The following is a 22,436-nucleotide window of genomic DNA, read 5'->3' on the forward strand; positions in this document are numbered from 1 at the left end:
ATTTGGTGGTCTCAAGTCTCAGTCCCTTTTGGACATTCATCCAAATCCCTAAACCACCACACATTTTAGAAAAACTTGGCAGTCTGCACAGAAAAGCCCAGGTCTGACCTAACTGACTCAGAATTACCAGAGAGAGTTGTCTCGTCAGTTCAAAGAGAAAAAACACCAGGACAACAGCATGGGGGGGGGGTGCGAGGGGACTCACAAAGAGGCTACATATACCAGACACTGTGGAATGATAAAGGAGGTCATGATTTTCAGTATTTCAAAACTATAGTTTTAACTTGAATTTAAAAAAAAGTTGTCTTCTCTTAAATAAACCTACCCACTATTGTTACTACAATATTATAGCTTTCAAAGTGACATAGCCTGCAGATGGTAAAACTGATAACGGCATACGACTTCCTTCATGTCTCTTTCAACGCCGAATATTTCAAACTGGGCAAGGTATTCATGCATTTGAAATGTCCACTTATTGCAGTAGCCACCAACCAAGAATAAGACACAAACTCACCTCCCTTCTTATCCTTAAATAGAACCTGCTCTACAGTTCATGCGGGGAAAGACATGGTCGTTGCATATGTTAGATCTGTTGATGAACAGAGAAGTAACCAAAATGTAAGGATTTTCCAAATACAGCTTAGTACTGTGTTTGGTTCCTGCACCACAGGTAATGTTGGCAGAAAGGGTAGTAGAAGTTTCTAATTCTCTGCAAGTCCATGCACACCAGCAAGTTAGCCTACGCTTCTATCACCCATCCTCATGGCCCTCATCCTGGTTCCTCACCACACAGACCTGTCCTGTCCTCACAAACCGGCTCTCAATCCGCTCTCCCCACTCACTCCCCTGCCCAACTCCTCTGCTCAGCCATGCTCACCCCCCCACCCCAACCTACTCCCACCTTGTCAGCGCTGTGCTCCCTGCCTCACCTTTCCTGGCCTTACTCCTGCATCCTATGCAAAAAAGTACAGATGCTGATACCAGCAGAGTTTCTGAGGCAGCATCAGTTAACAAGGAGGGCCCAACTGGCACTAAAGGCTCAGTTAGTCATAGAAAAACATCAGTTTGGAGGTATTCACCCTGCTTGCTGCTCAGGCAACTTTTTTCCGGACAGACAGAAACGGCCACTGTGTATCACTTTGAAGTGCTTCCTACCGTTGATGGCAACCAGAAAATATTTGTGAGCTCCTATGATCCAGAGTGCTAGGTGGTAGGTGAAGGATTAGTCAGGAAAAAACAACAAAAAAAAAGGTCAGGAAGAAATATGCTGTAAGGGGGGGGGGGGGGAAATATGGAAACAGAAAAGTAAAATGAAGGAAGAGGACAAGACGATGGGAGTTACAGGAACTGACAAAGACAATCCTGTAAATACAGTGAGAAAGGCATCTATCTACTCTTGCATTATTTTGATAAATCCAAGCCCATAACTTATTTCAAATGATTATTAAAACTTAAAATTGAGATTATACCATATGCTTCAATAGGCACAGTAGTTTTAATTGCATGGTCTTGCAACATGCAACTACTCACACACTAAGGATTTTTAAACAACAAGGAAAAGCAAGAAAACATTAACCAGTGTAAGATTAAAGGACAGCATTTTAATACATTAAAATGACGCAGGCATGATTTTGAGATGGAGAAACCAACGTTTGAAAAAAATTTTCTATAAACTTTGAACTCAAAAAAAAATTAACTGATTCTTTAGAAATAGTTTTGTCTGAATTCTGCCTTTCAAATTGATGAATTTCCTTCTCTGGTACAATTATGACAACATACTGTATTAAGTTAAAGAAGGGCAAGTAGAAATGACAGAAGCAGAGACTTAGACATGTCACGAGACTTTTTGCTACAGGAAGTTTACCTCCCAAGGTCTGTAATATGACAGCTCGTATCCTGCATTGAATGATAGCATGAAGCTGAGCCACCTAAGGGAAATGGCGGTGGTATTTAGTTTGAGGTGAAACTGCCCCACATGATATTCTCATAGGTAAAACATGAAAACATAATGTAGAGGTAAGTGCAAGCTCATTAGAAAACTATACTCAGAACAGCTACCAATGATTAACTTTTAACAGTGGAGTTTCACAAGTTTCAGTGCTATTGCTATCTTCTTTATTGAATTCTGCAGATAACATTGAGGTGTCTTGTGCTGCTGTTACATTGATCTTGGCAAATGAGAGAAAACGTTAGCAAAAAATGGTTGGGGGGGAATATAAAAGTGCAATTCAGTAAAGACAAGCACAGGGTTCTGCGCTTAAACAATTACATTGATACAGAACGGGGGCTAACAGGCTTGGCAACAATTCTGCATAGAAGTTCTGGAGTAGATCACAAGCTGAGCAATAACATACTGTTACAAAACAGGCAGACATAACTTTGGGAAATAAAAACATCATCTGTTAAATATAGGAAATAATCCTTTTCCTTTACTCAGTTCTGTACAGGCTGAGCTGAAATACTACAGTATTTGTTAGTGCACTTCAATAAAGGTGTTTTGGAGTGAGTCTAGAAGAGAGGAATCAGCATGAGCAGAGATTAAAAACATAAGAGGCTGGGAGAACAGGGTTTTTTTCCCTGAGGAGAGGTATCTACAAAGAAACGATAAAATTTTTGAAAATTGTTTGTTTCAAAGTTTCAGAAGATGTTTCAAGAGTTGCAAAAATCCTAAAGGACAGCTACAAAGCATAGCGGAATAACCTGTAAGAGTAAGTAATGAACTCATGTTGCAACCAGGAATAATTTAGCACTAGAACATTTGCCTATGGAAGTCACTGAATCTCCGTTCCTGAAACTGCTTGAGAAGACGTGATGCCACATACAGGTGATCCTGCCTTGAGGAACAGATAATCTGACCTCCCTAGGTCCCTTCAAACCCTTCCTTCCCAATGATACGGTGATTACAAAAGATGTTGAGCTCTCTAGAAAATAAAACAGATGTAAAGACACTTGCTTAATTTCTAGAGAGTCTAGCAGCACTGTACCAAGATTTGATTTTCTCGGTTCGTTTCTAGAAATGATAAATCATATGCCAATGACCAACACAAAGATGACATCTCAGGTATTTCACTGATCACTAAAGGCTTGTCTGCAGGAAGAAGTTACTACATCTAGCTTACTCTGTGGTTTCACACTGAACTTAGTACATGCTAATGACTACCTCCGTGAACACAGTAAGTGTTCAGTAAATGTGAGGTAGCTTTTTCCACTTTTCACAATTTTGAAAATGTGCTGTAAATTTACACCTTTGCTTTTTGCAGTACTTCCCTGGGTAAACACATCCATCCCAAGTTCCAGAATCACAACTGTTTCTAGCTCTACATGCTTTGGATTGACAAAACAGGATAATTTCTGAAATCTGTTTTTCCTGTCTCTACATGCTCTTATCTTTGACTGGCATGATCCTATTCACAGCATTTTCTGTATGACAAACAATGGCCTACATTGAATATATTTTTAAATAATACAATGACAAAAGTGTACTTATTTGTGTGAAGAGGAACATTATCCAAAAAGCATTCTAGATACGGAATCTGCAAGAAATGTTTCTTTTCCTTGACATTTTGAAAACCACAATAGGGCGGACAATAGACTTAGCCACAGATTCTCTGTTACTTGTGAGGGAACAGATCTGAATCCTATTTCTACACTGATACAGATAAAACAAAATAAATGTGAGATCAGCTTCAATGAAACAGGTTGGATAATTATCTACAAGTTGAGATATTACCATCCAAATTCACTGAGTCTGCAAAACCAAGCATAAAGAACAGACTCACCCTCTCAAGATTTTTATTAACTACTGCTCCTGGTTTGGCTGGAAATACTTTAAAAAAAAAATCAACTTGTTGCATTAAATTGCTTCCAGGCAGAGCTAGGAAGCAGTTATTTTTAAAATTAAAACAACAGCAGACACATTCTCCTTATGTAGGTTTGGTTCAAATCCTGTCCAAGCTTGTAATTTTATCTACATAATATCACTTTCCCCTTTGTAAGGGATTCTGGTCTATCATGAAAGGAGTCATCATTAACCACCAATATAACTAAAGAATATTTTAAAATAGTTTTTAATGTTTAAGGTCACCCTTCAGCTATTGGGTTCCAAGGGTACCACAACTGATCTTTATTTCCCATTCCTCAGTAAAGAAAATCCTTATATGAACGTAATTCTCTGGTTTGGCAGAGACTCCTCCCCTTTTTTCTTTTCAACTTCATGAAAAGAGTTTCAAGTCCCTTCAAAAGAAGCGTGAGTTTTCAACTCATGAAAGTCATAAGACTTAAAAGAGTAATTATGGCTTGATACTAGAAGATCCTTGTTATTTTGAACTCTGTATATCCAAATAGTTGCATTTAAATAACAACATGAAAGCTTTAGTGGGTTTTAGCTTTAATAGCTAAAGCCTTAAAATATGTTTCTCAAAACTTTATTTCTCTCCTTATAGAGAGAATGTCTCCATACCATCTCCATCCGCATATGCGTTTCCTGTATTAAAAAACCTCTCATTATATTAATACAGTTGAAATCACTCATTCTTACCTAGTAGAATGCAATACAAAACTCATGGGAATCCTAAAACTGAGCTTAAGTAATGACTGCTGGTAGTTCCAATGCTAGAATGCAAAAAGAAATGACAAAGGGTATTTGTGGCAAGAACAACTAACTGGCAATTAATTAATGATATGTTTGCAGAGTCGGCTTTTGAGGCAAGTGAGATTTTTCTTATTTGAATGACACAGGCAAGGCTCAGCTCTGCAGAATTTGAATGTGAGATAGCCATCAGTTATGAGAATATTTTGGAAAAGTGTCTCAAATTTCTAGCCCACACAATTATGTAAATATTTCTGCATATCATATTTTCTATCTCTGCGAGTACAATCCCATGGCAATTTAAGCTGTGCTAAGCCAGGGCTACCCTGTTCTCCCTCTCCCAGCCCTCTAGCCATTCAGTCCAACCTCCTCCCTGCGCCAGTATTCACACTCCTAGCGACTGGGAGGTAAGCCAATTCAGGCAGCCTCGCCAGCAACGGATTGGATTTTGTAGGGCTGGTTTTTGGCTGTTTGGCTCTCTGATATCCAGTCTGGGTAACTTTATAGTACATGACAATTACTTTGGGGTAGGTGCACCTCAAAGTAACCATTCATAAAGGTTCAAAAAATGCCTCACTAACATATTAGCAAAGTGTACAAACCAATGTTCATTTAAAATCATATAAAAAATCATTAAGAACATTGCCATCTAAAATAAAATAGGATATTATATTTGGATCAGATATCTAAAATCTATTGGCACAGTCTTCATTTTCCTTTTCACGCTTTTTTTAAAAAGAATAGATAAAGATTAATATATATTAAGAAACATCACTGTCATATTATTAGGTCTGATATTGTTGTTGTGTTTTTCTTTTTTCATATATATATATTATATGTCATATACATATACATACATACATACATACACATATACATACATACATACACATATACATACATACATACATACACATATACATACATACATACATACACATATACATACATACATACACATATACATACATACATACATACACATATACATACATACATACATACACATATACATACATACATATATACACATATACATACATACATACATATATACACATATACATACATACATACATATATACACATATACATACATACATACATATATACACATATACATACATACATACATATATATATATATATATATATATATATATATATATATATATATATATATATATAAAAAACTCTGTCATGTCACTTTCCTAAGCTAGATATTTCTTTGGACTTTTTACTTTGTGTCAACGACAGCAAACCTATTTGTTAATCTATTTCCCAGGATATACACTCCCTCATTTTATACACTATGAAAACTCAGCACTCTCTCTAAATTGTATAACTTCCTTCTGAAACTTTACTACCATCAAATATGCAGAAAGTTTCATACTTCTTCAGGGCCTCTTAAGCTTTCAAACAGTTTTGGTTTTTATTAGGTTAGTTCAAATGAGCAATTAACAGAACCTATTTTAAGATAATTCAGCTGTTATAGTCCTGGGCTGTCAAGAAGTACCACTAATACTTTTTTTTCATTTTCTGATATTGCTCTATTGAGCAATGCTTTTGATAAACTCTTAAGAGTAATTTCTCAGGCAAACCCAGACAAATCTGTTGAATGTTCCCAGAACTGTCCTCCTTTATTTCAGAAATATCTTATTTTTCTAGTATCAGACCTGTGTTTGCTCTTCTTTCAAAAAAATAAATCAGGGAAGTCCCACAGCACCTTCATCTGATTGAAGATGGAGCTGCTGTGATTCAGCCCTCCTCCTTCCCCTCATTGTGCATTCTGGCTCCCTCCCGTGTGCCAGCACCAGTGCTCCTACAGACAGCTAGTTTTAATGTAGTTCTCTCCCACGGACTTACTGTATAGTCACAGTCTGGTGCTTTTTTATATACCTGTGCCACACTAGAAAGCCAGGCATTGACCAGCGTTCTACTGCGCTCAGTGCTGTATAAAACAGCTTGCAATCTTTGACAAATTTAAGACAGAGTAGACAAAGAAACAGACAATACCAACCAGCACAATAGCGCACAATTAGCCTAACCATTAAATGAGGATTTCTAAAGACAAGACAGAAAGGAAGGCTACTGAGTAGTTTTTCTGATATTTATGGGAAGCTCCTATGGAGCATGAAGGCAGATAGGATGAAAAGTGCATGACAGAGACAGACACTGTGAACTAAGTGGAGATTCATTAATTCTGCTTTTGGAAGATGCTACTATTCCCATCCTTCTCCCAGTCATTCATCAAAACCTTCTTGCCAAAGGCTACCAGATCTAGGTGGGCTAGTGAAATAGGCGACCTCTCTGCTAAATCCCAGCTTGGTAACCAGCACTGCGGTATCACAGCCTCCTTTGGCCTATCAGCAAAGCTGCTCATAAGAAAGATCTCTGATCCGTCTAATTCTAAATCAACTAGGTTATGAACTGAAGGACATATCCTAATTTTGCCTGAAACAGATTGCTGAATATCCACCCTCTGATCTGACAGTAGAGCTGGAAGGTGGCAACATCCAGCAGGTGGGGGAAATGATGAAGAGCTGGGGATGGGGAAGGAGATAAGCTACCAGTGCAGGTGGATATGGAAGATGTCCGTCCATAGGTAAGAAAAAAGTACAGCAGCTATAGCTTGTTAAGAGCCTTAAAAGTGAAAGATTACTATCTTACAAATAAAAAACATACATAAAGGAGTAATACAAAGATCTTGCTGTGAAAGGTAGCTCAAACACCTGAGCTGTGTTTTGAGCTAACCTGCTCCTAAAATTGTTCTGTGCAGGTCATCACTGTCCCTGAAGCTGGTCTTCAGAAAAATCCTTGACGTCCCCTGTGCAACCAAACTCTACCTGTTCTGTTGTAGACAGCAGGGAAAGAAAGCTCCTCCACCATGCAGGAGTCCACCAGGCTCATTAGTTTGTATTTGGGTATAGTGCCATGATTCCTCTTTCAGACTTGCACATAATGAACTTAGCTTTGTCGGCGGTTCATACGATTTAGAAGAGGAGAGTGTTTCTATGTCTGACTAGTAAAAAAACAAAGTTTTAATATTCTTTACAATCATAGTTTTTGTATTTTGTTTTTCTTGAGAAACATTGATAAAATTCTTCCTTTTTCTTTAAGTTATTTGCCCTCTATTTATCCTACAACTGAATACGTGACTGTGCTATTCCTTTGATGAGGAATTATTCCTTTCATAGTTTCATTTATGATTCAAATAGGCAGCTGTGTATGTTGTGTCAAAAAGTAAGCCTTCACAATTTTTTGCAGAACTCTAATGAAATTTATCTTCTCTTCATACAAGTCAAATCACTCTAGTTATATTCACAATACTGTTAAAAAATAACATTAAAGCATTAAACTAGCAAAAGCTAGAAAAATCCATTATAGAAGCCACTTCATCTTGAAGTAATACTTACCAGATGAACTCTTAAATGAACAGCCTAGAGCAGTGTTGACAAGGACAAGAAGCAATAACCTGGAGTTATGGAATAAAATGTTTACACTACTAATATTAAAGGAAGTGTTCAAACAGAGCAATTAGAAGACAGAAATTAAGTTCAAAGGAGGTGGCATAGATATGCCAATATACACATAGGGATTTTTCCTACAAGAGACAGTATTGAATATATTTTTGTTGTTTCTATTTAAATATTCGCATCACCTGAAGGGGAAGTATCAAATCGAAAAGGTATTTATGTGCATCACTCCTGTTTGAAATTAATTGAGATTTCAGTGACAAAATACCTATGGGGACCAGATACAAATTCCTGACTGGACTACTCATGTGCTTAAAACCAGACACTGGGCAAACTGGGGTCTGAGACAGTAGCCCAATGGTTTGTTTCACTTTGCTGTTCCTGCAAGCAATACCATCAAAAAATATCCTCTTAATGCTCCAGCAAAATCAATACAGTAAGACAGAAAAAGACTCATCTGTTTTCATCCTGCTAATTCTCTTTTCACCTCTCCCCATGTAGTCTTTCACTCCTGCACAATCCTTTTTCCTTATCGTTAGTTTTCAGCAGAGACACTGGCAGAAGTATTAAGGATGGCATGAAGAAGGGGGTGAGGACACATTTGCCTGGTCAGCAAAAGGAAGAGGGAGGAAGTCCGTCTTTCCATGGCAGCTTGGAGCTTCAGGGGCCCATGAGACCGCACCCTAACAATCACAGTATTAGGAGACGTCAGCCTGCTCTATTTTGCACTCAGAGGAAGGAGTCACATAACACCACACTCGTTCTTCAAATACCTTTTACTGAATCAGTAATAGTGTGGTGTCCTCCATCTCTGATCAGCTGTTACCACAGTTTTTCACCGTTGCAGACAGGTATGCATTGCAATGCCTTATGCCGCAAAACCAGAAAGCTTCAGTATAAGTGAAGACTGATTCAGTCAGCTGTTAGCAGTATAGCTCCTTTGTTTCAGTAAGCAGTGCACACTATTGCCATAATACGTGTACAGTACACGTAGATCTACACAAGCTAACTTTAAACGAACTCTGAAGTGTGGAACTCCCTATAGGATACCCACACAGCTTCAACAGGTTGTGCAAACCATTTGAGAGCAGTGCCACCACCTCTGAACTAGCTAAGTCTGAAGGGAGGTGGAATACATCTACATGCCTCCAACACAGTAATGGTGTACCATCAGTGAAATGCATTTCCAGTGTGATTTCTTGTGTTCATTGGAATTATAGTGCAGGTTTGTGTTATTAAACAAAACCTTTTGTCCACTGCTAGGTAAAGACAAAGCCATGCTCTATAGCTAAGGGATCACACTGACTTGAAAAGTGTCTTTTTCCACCCCCAGAAAAGTCATACAACTATTTCTGGTTTCAAAAAAGAACAGCAATCAACATTGCTTGGGAAATCCTTTCCCAGACTAGCTGAGGAGGACAAACAGATGCAGAGAAAAAAGGTTGCTTGTGCATCAAGTCTACAGAGAACATCGGAAGAATTTTCTAGCAAGATGTTTGCAAATAAATATTAGTGCATGGCAAAAGCTTGAGAAAAAGCAAATGCAAAAGCTGGTAGAGGACATTTCACTTCCAACTACTTACAGGTTTAGGCCAAATCAAGAGAAAAGACAATCATTTAAGCTAAATTGTTTTTTGTCCCAAATGGTTACTGGTGATACCGCAGGAGCTTGCAGTATAAGTAACAATAAAAAACCAGGATTAACAAACAATGCATCTTCTTTCAGTGCACCAAAATCCTGCCTTTCCTTTTCTTTGAAGCTTTAACTACTTTGTAGTTACTGGATTAGAAGACTTGAGTACTTGCATACTTTCCAGACATGCTGAGCCTAATGACAACTTCCTTTACAAAGCAACAACCTCACAATGAATAAACAAACCTAAATGGCAAGCCATCCTCTGCACAGAGGACATTGTGCAGATACTATAAATTAGGTGAAATACTGTAAGTAGCATTTCTTCCCTCTGAGCAACAGCACAAGACAACACAGAACTTCTACAGGAAGATTTATGTATAAAAAACAAAGGAAGTTTGTGGACTTAATGTTTCTACTTTGCCTGCAATGTTCAAGATAATAAAAAGAGCCTCTAAAAAATAAATCTTCTCTTAGTCAACAGTATGATTAAAAACCTTCAGATGCTGACTACTTCTAGCTAGCACTTTTTACTGAATACAGAATTTGAATTAAGACTTTGAAAATAAACTGTGAAGAGAACACTACAGGTCTTCTATATAGAAAATTCACACAGTTATCAAAAAAAAACCCAGCATCTAATACTATTCTTTCCTTTTCAATTTCATTCTCATAAGCTAGTGAGGCTAAGACTATCAGTTTTCTAATAATGGTCAAATATACTTCCATGCAAATGACAGTTCTGAAAGCTATTAACACCTTAGACAAAGCGCAGCGAGTTTAGAAAAAGATCAGCTTTCTCGCAAACAACTGGAAGCTTACTAAATAGGATTAATTTGCCTGACCTGTCAACTGGTCCTTTTCTCCCTGCATCTTGCATTTCTATACTATTTACAGCAGAAAAGAGATTACAGAGAAGACAGCAATTCCATTACAAATGTTTAACATAATCAAGACACTCAAGAGGAAAAACCATTCAGTGGCAACTCTTGACCCAAGGATAAACTTCAGCACTAAGCTACTTGACAACTTAATTATCGCAAGAAAAGGCTCGATTAAAGTTTGACCTAAGAAAGGCCATGTAGTCAACGGCATTTATTAAAAGCTGTATTAAGATTTCTCATATTCAAAGCTGTATGAGCTTTTTACCAGGCGACCTGAATACAATTTCCAGAGCTGAGTCTCATTTATGAAAGCCAGGAAAGGGCTATAACTAAATACAATGCAACTTTAAAGATTCAAGCATCTTAGTACTTTTTGTTGTAAGGCATTTAAGCGCATTTCGTACTTTATTCATTTCTGCACTTACACTGTACTCTAAGAAATGATTTCTTTTCTTTATATAAGTTAGAAGTTAACAAACCACAGGGTTTGCAAAATAATAACACAGGGTTACCAGTATGTTCTCACTCCCACAGACTGTTGACAGAAATCTTAAAAAAAGTTCTGCATACTTTGCAAGTCATGTGAGTATTAACTTTAGGTTGACTAAAACATCATTTCCTACTTAATGGTAAGGAGATAAAACAAGTTGTGTAAATCTAAATATGTAATCTATTAATCTGGGAAATTGCACATCACCAGCGTCTAGAAACTACCATCCTAATTTTTGTTGCATCAGAAACTCTCAGAAAATGATCGTATTTTAAAGTGGTCTCTGAAAAGACTGAAATAACATTTTCAAAAATAAACACTTAACTGAAATGTAGGTGAACAAATAGTCTGTTTAGCATTAAGCAAATCTAATTAAACAGAAGAATACTGCCTAACAATAAAACCATACCAGTATTTATTGCTGTGATTATGAGCTCTAATCACTCAGCTCCACATTATATGAAGAGAATGGAGCCCTAAAGTTCGTGCATATATCGAAAAGTATCATGAATCCATGCTTTTCACAGGTGGTTGAGATGACTATCACAAACCCACTCACAGGAAAGCACGGGGGGGGGGGGAATAATCCCAAATCCCCTTTTAATGGCAGTTCGCGATTTTACACTGCCTTCAGGAAGGTTCAAACGCTTGAAGCAGATGTGCAGTCTCTACTGTGGACAACTACAGCTGGAGAAGACCAGAAGGTGCCATCGCCAAGGCAAGGCGAGGAGAGGTGCCCGCCTGCTCGCACGGCCTCAGCCTCAGCGCTCCGCGGAGCCCCGCGGCGCAGGCTCTTATCTGCGGGCGCTCGGGAGGCGGAAAGGAGCTGGAAATGGCAGATGCCCAAAGGTCTGTGTGTGCACGGGCTGCACCGGGGCCAAGGGTCTGCAGTGCAGACGGTCTCCCCCGTCGCTAGCAAACTGCTCTGGGTGGGAAACGATCCCGGGACATGTGCGAAGGAGGCCCGGATCCCGAGCTGTAGAAAAACTTGAGTGAGGAAAGCAAGAGGAGAACCTCCTTGGCAACCCCGCACACATCCCTCCCGCTGAGCCCTGAAAACGGATCCAGCTGCTCGGGGAAAATGGAAGAAAGTGGGGACGGGGGAAAGCAGGGCCGGGATCTCAACTTACAGCCCGTCACCCTGGCGGCGGCGGCGGGAGGAGCCGCGGCTTGGCCCGCCGCCCCCCCGGGCCCGGCCGGACGAGGCGCCCCCGCGGCCGGGACCCCGGGCCGAGGCAGGGCGGCGGGGCACGCCGCGCAATTTGTTAGCGGGGCCCCCTTCAAAGGGAGCAATAAAGGCCCTAGGAAAATAAACGCCACGGGAACTGCCCCCAAATCCGCGAGGTGTAACACGCTCCGGCCTGCCCTCCCCCCGCAAAAAGACCCCAACCCCGCTAAGCTTTCTGCTGGCCTGCTCCCTTCACGCTAGTGCAACAAATGGCAAGACCCAGGACCCCGGAGCTGAATAACAGGAAATATAGGCATCTGTCACCTCCCGGGGAGAGGTAAATGGATTAGCGAGAGCAACAAAGGGAAGAAAAGCCCTTTCAAACGTGCAATTGATTAACAAGTCCCCTCTAATCTGCAGCATCACTGTTTTTCCTTAAAGACATCATCGGTCTCCTCCTGCACTTCGGCGCAATTAAGTTAAGGCAGGAAAGGCGAGGGGGAACTGCGCTCGCCCGCCGAGCTCCCGCACCGCCCGGCCGAGGAAGGGCAGGGGAAGGGTTACAAACCTGGCGTGGAAACGGCGTCTCCTGTCATCTCCTCCCTCAGGCCCTGGGCAAAGCGCCCCGGGAAGGAGCCTGTGAGCAAGGTTTATCTGCTGCAAGGGGGGAGAGGGCAATTTTCCAGAGAATGGTTTCACGAAAGATCAAAGAGCTGAATCCGGCGGCTCCTACCTCCCCAGCGCATTTCACATCGCAGGGAAAATGAAAAAGTGAAACCTCCCCCTTTCTGCCCCGAAAGCACCACACACCTTAGGCGTGAGTGGGGGTGGGGGGGGAGCAAAAGTTTATGCGGCTTCTTTTGCAGGAACTGTAACTCTTACACCGTCGCGGCTCTCCAGCCCCGCACGCTCCCCAGGGTCCCCACAAATCACGGCGCTGGACCCGGAGATGCCGGACAGACTGGCAACTGTTCAGCACCGCGCTGCCGCCGCCACGGCGCAAGGTCAGATGTTAAGGAGGGCAGTTTATTCAGCCCTAAAAGCGATCGCGGAGCTGGCTGAGCCGAGCCCCGGCGTTTCGCGAGCGCAAAGGCTGCCCTCCTCTGCCCTGGGGCTCGGCCAGGTGCCCGCGGGAAACGGGACCCTCCGGAGCACGAAAACGCACGGAAGAGAGACTCAGGCTGAGCCTCCGTCAAGCGAGCACCGCGGCTGCCCCCTCGCCCACTCAACTCTAATCCTCCCCCTCTCCCCCCTCGTTCCCGCTGAGATTCTGGCAACACTCAACAGCCCAAATAATAACACGTTATTATAACCACTCCGAGGGGAGGGCTGGAGGGCGGGCGGAGGGAAGGAGGGAGGCTCCGCTCAGCGCTACCCACCCCGGGCAACAACGAAACCCCGAACTTTCCTTTGTTTCCTCCTCCTTCCCCCCCGCCGACCGCCACCAACCAGCCTCGGTGCCTGGGACCGGCCGAGGAGAGGCACAGGAGAGCCGGCGATGCCCTTCCTTGGGGAAGGAGAAGTTTTAGCGAGCCCTCCTCAGCGCAGCCACCGCTGCCCTCGCCCCTGCCAACCCCCGCCCCCCTCGTAAAATACAACATCAGGTTTCGATTTTGCAACGGGGAACCAAAAAAAAAAAAAGAGAGAGAGAGACATCAACCAGTAACTGGGGATGCCGGAGGCTCCGCCAGCCCCGCAGGGATACGCACACCACCTCCGGGAACGAGCGCAGCTGTCCCCGCCTCCTCTCCCCGCACACCCCTTCCCGAAAAGCGGCGGCGGCAGCAGCATCCTCCGGCCGCGGATGCCGCGTCCCTCCCCGCCCGCCCCGCGGGGCCCGGCCGCGGAGCCGCTCCTTACCTGCGGCGCGGAGGCGGAGGAGCGAGGCGGCCGCCAGCAGGGCCAGGAGGCGGCCCGCCGCCCCCCGCCGCCCGGCCGGCCCCGCCGCCGCCGCCGCCGCGGGGACCATGCTGCCGGCCGGCGCTGCGCGGGGCTGCGCGGGACGGAGGCGGGCGGGCGGGAGCGCCCCGGGCCGCGGCGCGCCGAGCGGGACGGCCCCCTGCCTGCGGGCGCGGAGCCCGGGCGGTGCCGGCCCGGCGGCGGCTCGGCGCTCCGGCAAAGTTGGCCTGGGCGGCGGCGGCTGGCGGTGCCCCGGCCCCGCCGGGCGGGGAGGTGCGGCGTGTGCAGCCGGCCTTGGCACCGCGGCCCTGCGCTCCCGCTAGCGGACTGTCCCGACTGGGGGCGGAGGGAGCCGCGCTCCTTTCCCCTCCTCCTCCTCCTCCTCCTCCTTCCCCAGCATCCCAACGTCACTGGGGACAAATCCGACACAGGGGAGGGGAGAGGCGCGGACGGCCCCTACGCTCCGGCACCCTCTGCCGGGGGCCGGCCCGGGGCAGCCCTCTCCTCCGGCCCCGGCCGAGCCCGCTGCTGCCGCCGCCGCCGCCCCGCACGGGGCCCGGCCGGAGAGAGGGCAGCGGGGCTGGAGGTGGCACCCGGCGCGATGGCGACGCGGGGCGCCCACGGGGCTTGCGTCCCCGCCAAAGGGCGAGCCCTGCCTCCAAAAGCTGCGGGAGCCTCCGGGCTTCCTCAGAAACATCCCAAACAAAGCGACCGAGGGGGGAACTGGACCGGCCAAGCCCTCTGCTGCCTCGCCGCCCTCCTCTTCGCCGCAAAACTTGTGCACCGGCACGGCACCTTCGTGCACAGCACGAAGCCCCTTACTCCTGCCTCCAAACGTCCAGGCGCCTTCGCGCTGCAGCGCCCACTCCAAGAGGCAGCCAGGGCCCTACCAGCATCCTCTTCTGAGCGCCCTGCTGCTGCTTTCTTGTTACAAGCAAACATCAGAAATAAATGTTACTTTCTATCCTTACTGGGTAGAAAGTGGTTCTGTCATCCTAAAGCTGCAAAACACTTCAAAAGCAAGTTTATTATGTGAGAGAAGGTCATTCTGAGCGCAATGTAAATAGGCTTTCCTAAATCCTTTTTAGTTTACATTTTTGTAGTTTGAAGAAATCAGTCCACTAAGATAATGCAGAACCATGAGCAGGCATCTGTTAGCTGCATCATACAAACTCTCCAAAAACCATCTCTCTAACGTATCAGTGACACCTGAATATTTTTTGTATTTAAGTTATAATTTAATAGTAAAATGTAATCAGAGGCCTTTTATATAAATACAATATTCCTACTGTTTTAGGCTTCATTTCTAAGGATTTGATGCTGAATGGTGCTGCACACATACAAATTCCTTTAAGTTCTCTCCGAAATCAAGCTCTAAGTTTACTTTTCTTTCAATGAAACTTGTTTTGCATAAAATTTCTTTCTTACCACAGACAAAGGCAAACACTGCAGCATATTCTTTTCTTCATGCTCTTGCATCCAGTTTCTTTCCTCTTGGGTCTCCAGTTCCATATTGAAAACTCTTCTGGCACCTACGGATGACAAAGAGAGACCCTGATCCCTCTCTGGCCGGAATGTAGGACTGTCTGGCTGAATCCAGTCCCTTGCTAACACAACAACACATTTTACAGTCCCTTTCAGAAACATCTGAAACTTCATTTAGGAGTAGTGAGGATCTTTCTTTTAAGCTCCACTCTTTTGATTAAAAGGCTGCTCCACACCTTGCATCTTTGATGGTTAGGAACCTCTGCCTGATTTCCAGACTAAATTTATTCATGACCAGTTTATATCCTTTATCTCTGGTACCACTATTATCCTCTTGCGTAAGTAGCTTCCCACTTCCCCCCTCTGCTGTATAAAGTAACTAGAGTAGCTCCTCAGCCTTCATTTTGTTATACTAAATAAGCCTAAATTTTCTAATCACTTCTGAAATTATTGATTCTTCATTCCCTGATCACCTTAGTCTTTTTTTCCTGCATGTTTGGCAGTCTGACCTAATCTTTCTGAACACATGTGGCTGGAGCTCTGCATAGTACTGGAGATGCCTTCTCTTCCAAAGCACTTGTATTTTCCTTTCTGTGCTAACGAGACTAACTGATACATCCTGACGAATACATCACCTTTTCAACTTATATATTGATCGGTTAGAAAATACATGTCCTTTTCTTCCTCTATTGTTTCCAATGTATATCTAACAGCAGAGAATAACTGCAAAAACTTTTAAGTGTCTGGTCTGGCATTTTCTCTCCCCTTCACTCTCCCCGGTCACTATTTTGCCGTATTTGCCACCACCTGTATGTAGCCAGTGCATTTGCTACTTTCCAGTTACATGGTACTGCATTTGTTTCAGTAGATTAATTGGGGGTGGGGAGCAATCCAAAAAGCATAACCAGGCCTACAATTGAATGCATCTCCCTTCGCTCATTTTTATTTTCTTCCAGCATTCTGGCAATATCTGCTGTTTGGTTGTGATGATAAGTGCACACTTATTAGGTGCTAGCAGAAAGGCTTCCCAAAGGCTATAATGGAGCTGGCTATAACCTGCAGTGCCAAGGCCTTTCACACCAGACCTAATGAAACAGGTTAGCCCTTTGGGATCTACATTGGGCATGCATCCTCACCACCGCAGTACCTAGGACAACAGGATATTGGTGTCTCTGTTCTAGTGCAGGGCAGTAGATTAATTCAGTACACAAAGGAGTGTGCTCAGGAGGCTAAGAAAGAGAGAGTGCTGCAACCTGTGACTTTCACAGCAAAGCTTTATCAGTTAAAACACAAGCAGTTACCTGCCTAATGCCTTACAAGATCTGAGTCTGTGTTCCTCTGGCACTTAGGATTATTCAGCTGAGTTTCTTACCTTGCAAACACAGTAAGTATATAAAATTGCTTGCATAAAATCAGTCTATGTTTTGCACAATCCTCCATAAAAATAATACTTTGCTTTTTTTCTCTGAGGCTCTCAAAGAATCTTACAAAGTAATTAGGATATGGATTCAAATAATTTTTGCATTTAGGAATTAATTAGCATTTGACAGAAACTTAAGTTGTGAATTATTACTCTGACTTACCAGAGGAAACTGGGGTTATGAAGGCTCAATTACTTGACCAAGTTAGACATTGAGCACTGAAGTCTCCTTCATAGCCATATAAGATTTTGTTGCTGACCGCAAAAACCTCCATTTCATATTTCTCTGATGAATATGCATGCAGAGAGAATCAGTTGGCAAAGCTGAGGTGAAATCATTACAGTGAAGAAACCACAAAATAAATTCTTGCTCTGTATTGTAGAAACATATACGCAGCAAGCAGAGAAGAATGGGCAACCATACATTTCTTCCATGTTTGTTCATCCTACTGATGTAGCCATTAGAGTGCTCACTCATGTTCTGTAGCATATGGTCCTAAATTGTTTTGTCACTATTTGACAAAGAAAAAGCTGTCCATGTATTTGTTTTCATGACCATATGGTACGTGCCTGATAGGAGCAGTTGAAAGCAACAGGCAAAGCTGGAATTTGGCCTGAACTTGTTTGGGAATCCCTGGCAGAATTTGGATTTTGGATTCTGATAATCATGTGCTGTCTGCTTTTATAATAAACATAACAGAAATAACTTTAAAGAAACAATAAGATCTGATGTGGTTCAAACTTCAAGGTCTTAGTGTTCCCACAATCATTTTATAAGCTTTGATAAATTTTAATTGGTGCACTATCCTTACTCCAAAAAAGCATTTCACACCTGATCTTTCTATTCCTGTGATGAAAGCAGCACTGAAAACATCATTGCAAAAATTATTTACATGCATCAGGTTTGCAGAATCAACTCCTGGGCTCTCTTTTACAGTATTTATTACAAAAACAGCAAAGTACATCCCACAGAATTCTGCTAAGGACAAAAACTGAAGAACGGATTTAAGTTTCTAAAATAGGAGTCAGTTAGGCTTCAGACACCCAAGTCTGAATTTATGACCCCCCAAAAGTACCTACCTAATCTGGAAAGTGTCACTAGCCATCTCCTGTTTTGCCTAAACATTCCTTATATGCTTGAACCTTTATACACAACTAAAACTGCCCCTGCCATAGCAACTAGATACCCAGTTCCACTGAGATCCAGAAACTAACTGACACAATGCTTAAGGCATTGTGACAATCCTGACAATCCAAATCCTCTAAGAATGTTTAGTGCACGCCCAATTCTCACCACCCAAATAGTTTTAGTTGCTGTCTCCTGAAAAGCACAGCTTGGTGATGGTGTCCAATTTTATGCATCAGTCCAGCAGTTAGACGCATAAGAGATGAAGAGCTAGGCTCTTGGACCTTCTCAGCATGAAGGCATTCAAATCTCCTCTTAGAGACTGACTTAGCCACATGGCATCATGCAGAGGAGCAGATACTCTACTCCCTTACTGAAGCTATTTCATTGTACATAAAGAAATGTAAGAGTCTTGGAACAGAAACAAAAAAGCACAGGAAGCAGCACAACTTCATGGCTAGAGCACTGGCCAAGGAGTGGGAAGTCTGGAAGTCTGAACACATTGATAAATGTTACTGTTACACAATCATTGAATTAAAAATAATTTGGGAGAAGGCATTGGAATAAAGAACTGTGCTGCATACGCTATTCTCAAATTCATAGTCCATCTGCAAGTTTCCAAACTCTTTAATAAAGCCTGTAACTGTCAAAATAGAAGCTTAAAAATACTCATCACAAAGCCTTTTCTTCTTATAGACTCAAAATAGTGTCAGTTTTATATATCAACACTTTTAGATCATTATTTTACTTTAAATATACATTTTTATATATATGCTTATTAAAATAGTAAGCCATAATAAATATTTTGCAGGAAATATTTTACCTCTCTCCTTTTCCAAATAGGCACACAAGGCATCATCTCTTTTCTTGCATTTCCCCAATGCCCCAACATGCAAATGTCACATAGTAGTGCTGCAGAAGCTGGCCCAAGACAGAATAAACAGATGTAACAAGTATTCACATCATCATCATCATCACTCTTGTTAAAGGCAGATCACCATGAGCCTTTCTCATGCCCCAAAGCGCAAGAAACATTCACACAGCTTTCCATTTATTCCTTAAAGTATGATCCAGACAGCACTCTCAAACTGAGCTGATCCCCTTAACTTGTAAAATCCTACTCACCTGAGGGTCTGAACAACATGAAGTGTCTTTAGACTGATGCCTTCTGAACCCTCTGAGTCATAAAATCTGAAAATGAAAGTGGGGGAAAGCTACATCCTCTTTTTCATCAGTTACTGCTATAGGTAAAACGATGAGTAGCTTGCTGAAGCTCAGAATCTGAATAGAGGACAGCATTTACCTTTTTTTATACACATAAAACAAGAGCTTGAAATGTCTGAATTAATTTAATGTAGAGCTAAACTAATCTTTGAAATTGCTATGAATACACTAAAGAATGATCTTGGCATTTAGTCTCTCGTACCCCCAAAAACAAAACTGAGGTATGTTTTTAATGCAATTGTCATTATCATTTGTTGTAAATTGTACTGAAATACTTCTATGTAGTTATTTTAGCTGTTAATATCTCCCATCATCACAGCACTAGAATGCTTCAGTCTTGTAAATAACATCCAAACAACTAAAATCGTAACTATTAAACTTACTTATGTAATACCCAAAACAATGTATTTCTATCTGTAGCCAGCAAGCTGGAGCATAAAAACATTCAGAAATTTGGTTGTCCAATCCCACAGATTGGAAAGTAAAAAAGATATCTAAGCACCCTTAATACCCCACATTACTTGCTGAGTTCACAAAAAGCTATGAAGCCATAACTCAAAATCTCCCTCAGTGCTAAGATACTGTGTTAAGTACTGCAGTACACAAAGCAAAACCAAAAATACACCGTTATCCCAACAAGTAAGATATGTCAGTGGATATGTCAGTGGATCCAGACACCCGAAAATGGTACATAAGACAAGCTAAAAAATAGTTTAATTTAAAGATGCACCAGATCTTCGCAAGTCATTGCGAAACCATATATTGTTTTGAAAGGTCAGCACCTGGCCACGGAGGTGTCAGAGAAACACTTACCTGGACCAAAGGTTTAAAAGTTAGCAACAAAAGGTACAGACTACAGAGAATGCTTTTCTGAGAGACCTGATGTGTATCAATGTCTAAATGACAGTTGACAGCAGGGAGGGAAAGAAGAGGAGGTGTGGAGGTTTCCGGTTTTTTGTTGTTGTTTTAAAGATGGTCTTAGCTGGGGTACAGGCAGGCTTCAACACTGACACATCATGGTTAAGGGCCCCATCAAACAGGAATCAGAAAGTTGTATGCTCTGCTTTCAAGAGTACTTAAGAGGTCTCCAGATGGGAGACATCTCGTTAGTAGCTTGTCAAAAGTGCAAAGAATGTCTTTGCTTTGGAGAAAAAAAATAGATGGATGTATGGAGAAAGTGGCAAAATTTGGGAGAAAATGAAAAGCAGGCAGCACAAGCTACTATTTCTTACGGCACAGACACTGTCTGTTGCAGTTCCTCAGGATCAGAAAGCAACCCACGAATGGACAACAAACTCAGTCCAGAAGAGGCATGCTAAATACATGCAGTCCTGCATTAGGGATCAATTGTGTGGTAAAGTGAAATTCCTTCCCCCTCCCCAACACATGGGCACATATGGCGTACACACATAAGGGAGCAATAGCTACCATGGGAAAAACTTCAAAGACAACACACAAAGAGTAATGGGAACATCTATACCAGTTAAATGCACTCAGGGCTGCTGTGTTCTGGGGCATGGTGCTGGAGCAGATGAGTACTGTTGGCTCCAAGTACATGTTCCTGTGTGTTTTGCCTTGGGTCTGTAACACTGAGGAAGACATTACAGCACTTTTTCCTCCCTGTCTCATCAGACTTCACTCACTTAATTAGCTTACACCATCTTCTACTCTATTTGTAGCCGAGTTCTGAATTTTAGACTAGTGAAAAGTAAATTCAACATATTGATGATTTTTAAATTATCCATCATACTTTAAACAAATAATTTATTCTACAGCATTCGCAGACCATTGTGCTAATGAATAAGAACTTAAGAGTGACATGAGCTCAAATAGATCTGTAAGCATGAAAAAACTACTTAACACATACATGTGCACAAAATTAATGACCAGCACAGATAATGAAAACTTCAGACTGAGAAGTCTGCTGAAGAAGATGAGACTACACTGGACTCTACTTTTAAAACATTTTCAAGACTATAAATCCTTTCCTCTCTAGAGATTTGCAAAGCCAATCAGTCAGAAAGAAAATGAAAACTAGGTTCCCAACTCCCATATGGATCTTTGAACTGCTCTTCTATTAAATAAAAACATAGTGTTAACAACTAAAACTATTTTTAAATTGACTTTTGTTATATTTAATTGTAAGCTTGTATCTGAATCAGCCATCCAACAGTTTTGATATTGCAGTGCTGCTACCCAATATTTTGTATTTTTCCTGCATTTTACCTTCTCCTTGTCTGTACCCAAGTCCCATAAGTTTTTCTTTCTTTTTAAACAAAAAAATAGAAAAGTGCAACACTTCTGTTCACTTAAAGATGCTCTGCAACTCCTCTTCTTTCCTTTACTGGAATTAGAACTACCTGAATAGCTATTCACCATTAAAGAGCAATTAAAATAGACTGCACAACTGCAAAAAAAAAAAAAAAAGAAAAAAGAAAGAAAAAAAAAGGCTACATCATTTTTTTCTCTTCTAGGACTTCTGTTTTTATTAAAGTGGATTCTGAAATACCTATCTTATCTCTTCTGTAGGGCTACGTTCTTTAAATGCTACAGGAAGCAAAACACTACCTAAATATATTTTCCCCTTCAAGATCTCGTTATCATCCCTTTGACATTCTGTGTCTTTCATTCACAAGAGACATGACAAGATTGGAGACTAGTAATAATTAAAAAAAGATTTATATTTTCTCTTAGATTTAAATTATAAGCTCAGTCTGATATGCAAAAGGAGATAGGTAATTGCCCCACCCCAGGAGCAAATTAGATAACACACTTTCATTCAGGAGAGTTATCTCCATATATGACACAGAGAGAAGAAAAGTGACCGAAGGAAAGTAAGTTGTTACACCTTTTAAGGATTAAATTTTTGTACCTGGTCCGCTTCGTTGGTGGCATCAGTTGCTTCTTCATTTCAGGGATCGTGAGAATACACTTCCAATTTTGACTCCCATGTATGCAATTGAATTTCTGCCTAGTCTGAGACTCCACTTACAAGGGTCATTATCCCTAGCTTGGGTATCAGTTTAACATTTCTCACTTTGAA

General features: G+C 42.0%; 1 protein-coding gene across 2 annotated transcripts in view; it reads right to left on the reverse strand.

Moving 5' to 3' along the window:
• Positions 1–14,549, reverse strand: part of LOC112978760 (tyrosine-protein kinase transmembrane receptor ROR2) — a 150,203-nt gene extending 135,654 nt beyond the window's left edge. Inside the window, exon 1 of one of the 2 annotated variants that reach the window (XM_064499834.1) lies at positions 14,100–14,549. In XM_064499834.1, the coding sequence (XP_064355904.1) occupies positions 14,100–14,208 (109 nt within the window). In that variant the 5' untranslated portion in view covers positions 14,209–14,549. Of the gene's footprint in view, positions 1–12,807; positions 13,019–14,099 lie in introns of those variants that run through there. The other variant, XM_026092448.2, reaches the window with a different exon arrangement.
• Positions 14,550–22,436: the final 7,887 nt, after the last annotated feature.

This window comes from Dromaius novaehollandiae, chromosome W (assembly GCF_036370855.1).
Source record: "Dromaius novaehollandiae isolate bDroNov1 chromosome W, bDroNov1.hap1, whole genome shotgun sequence".
NCBI classification, from domain to species: Eukaryota; Metazoa; Chordata; class Aves; order Casuariiformes; family Dromaiidae; genus Dromaius; species Dromaius novaehollandiae.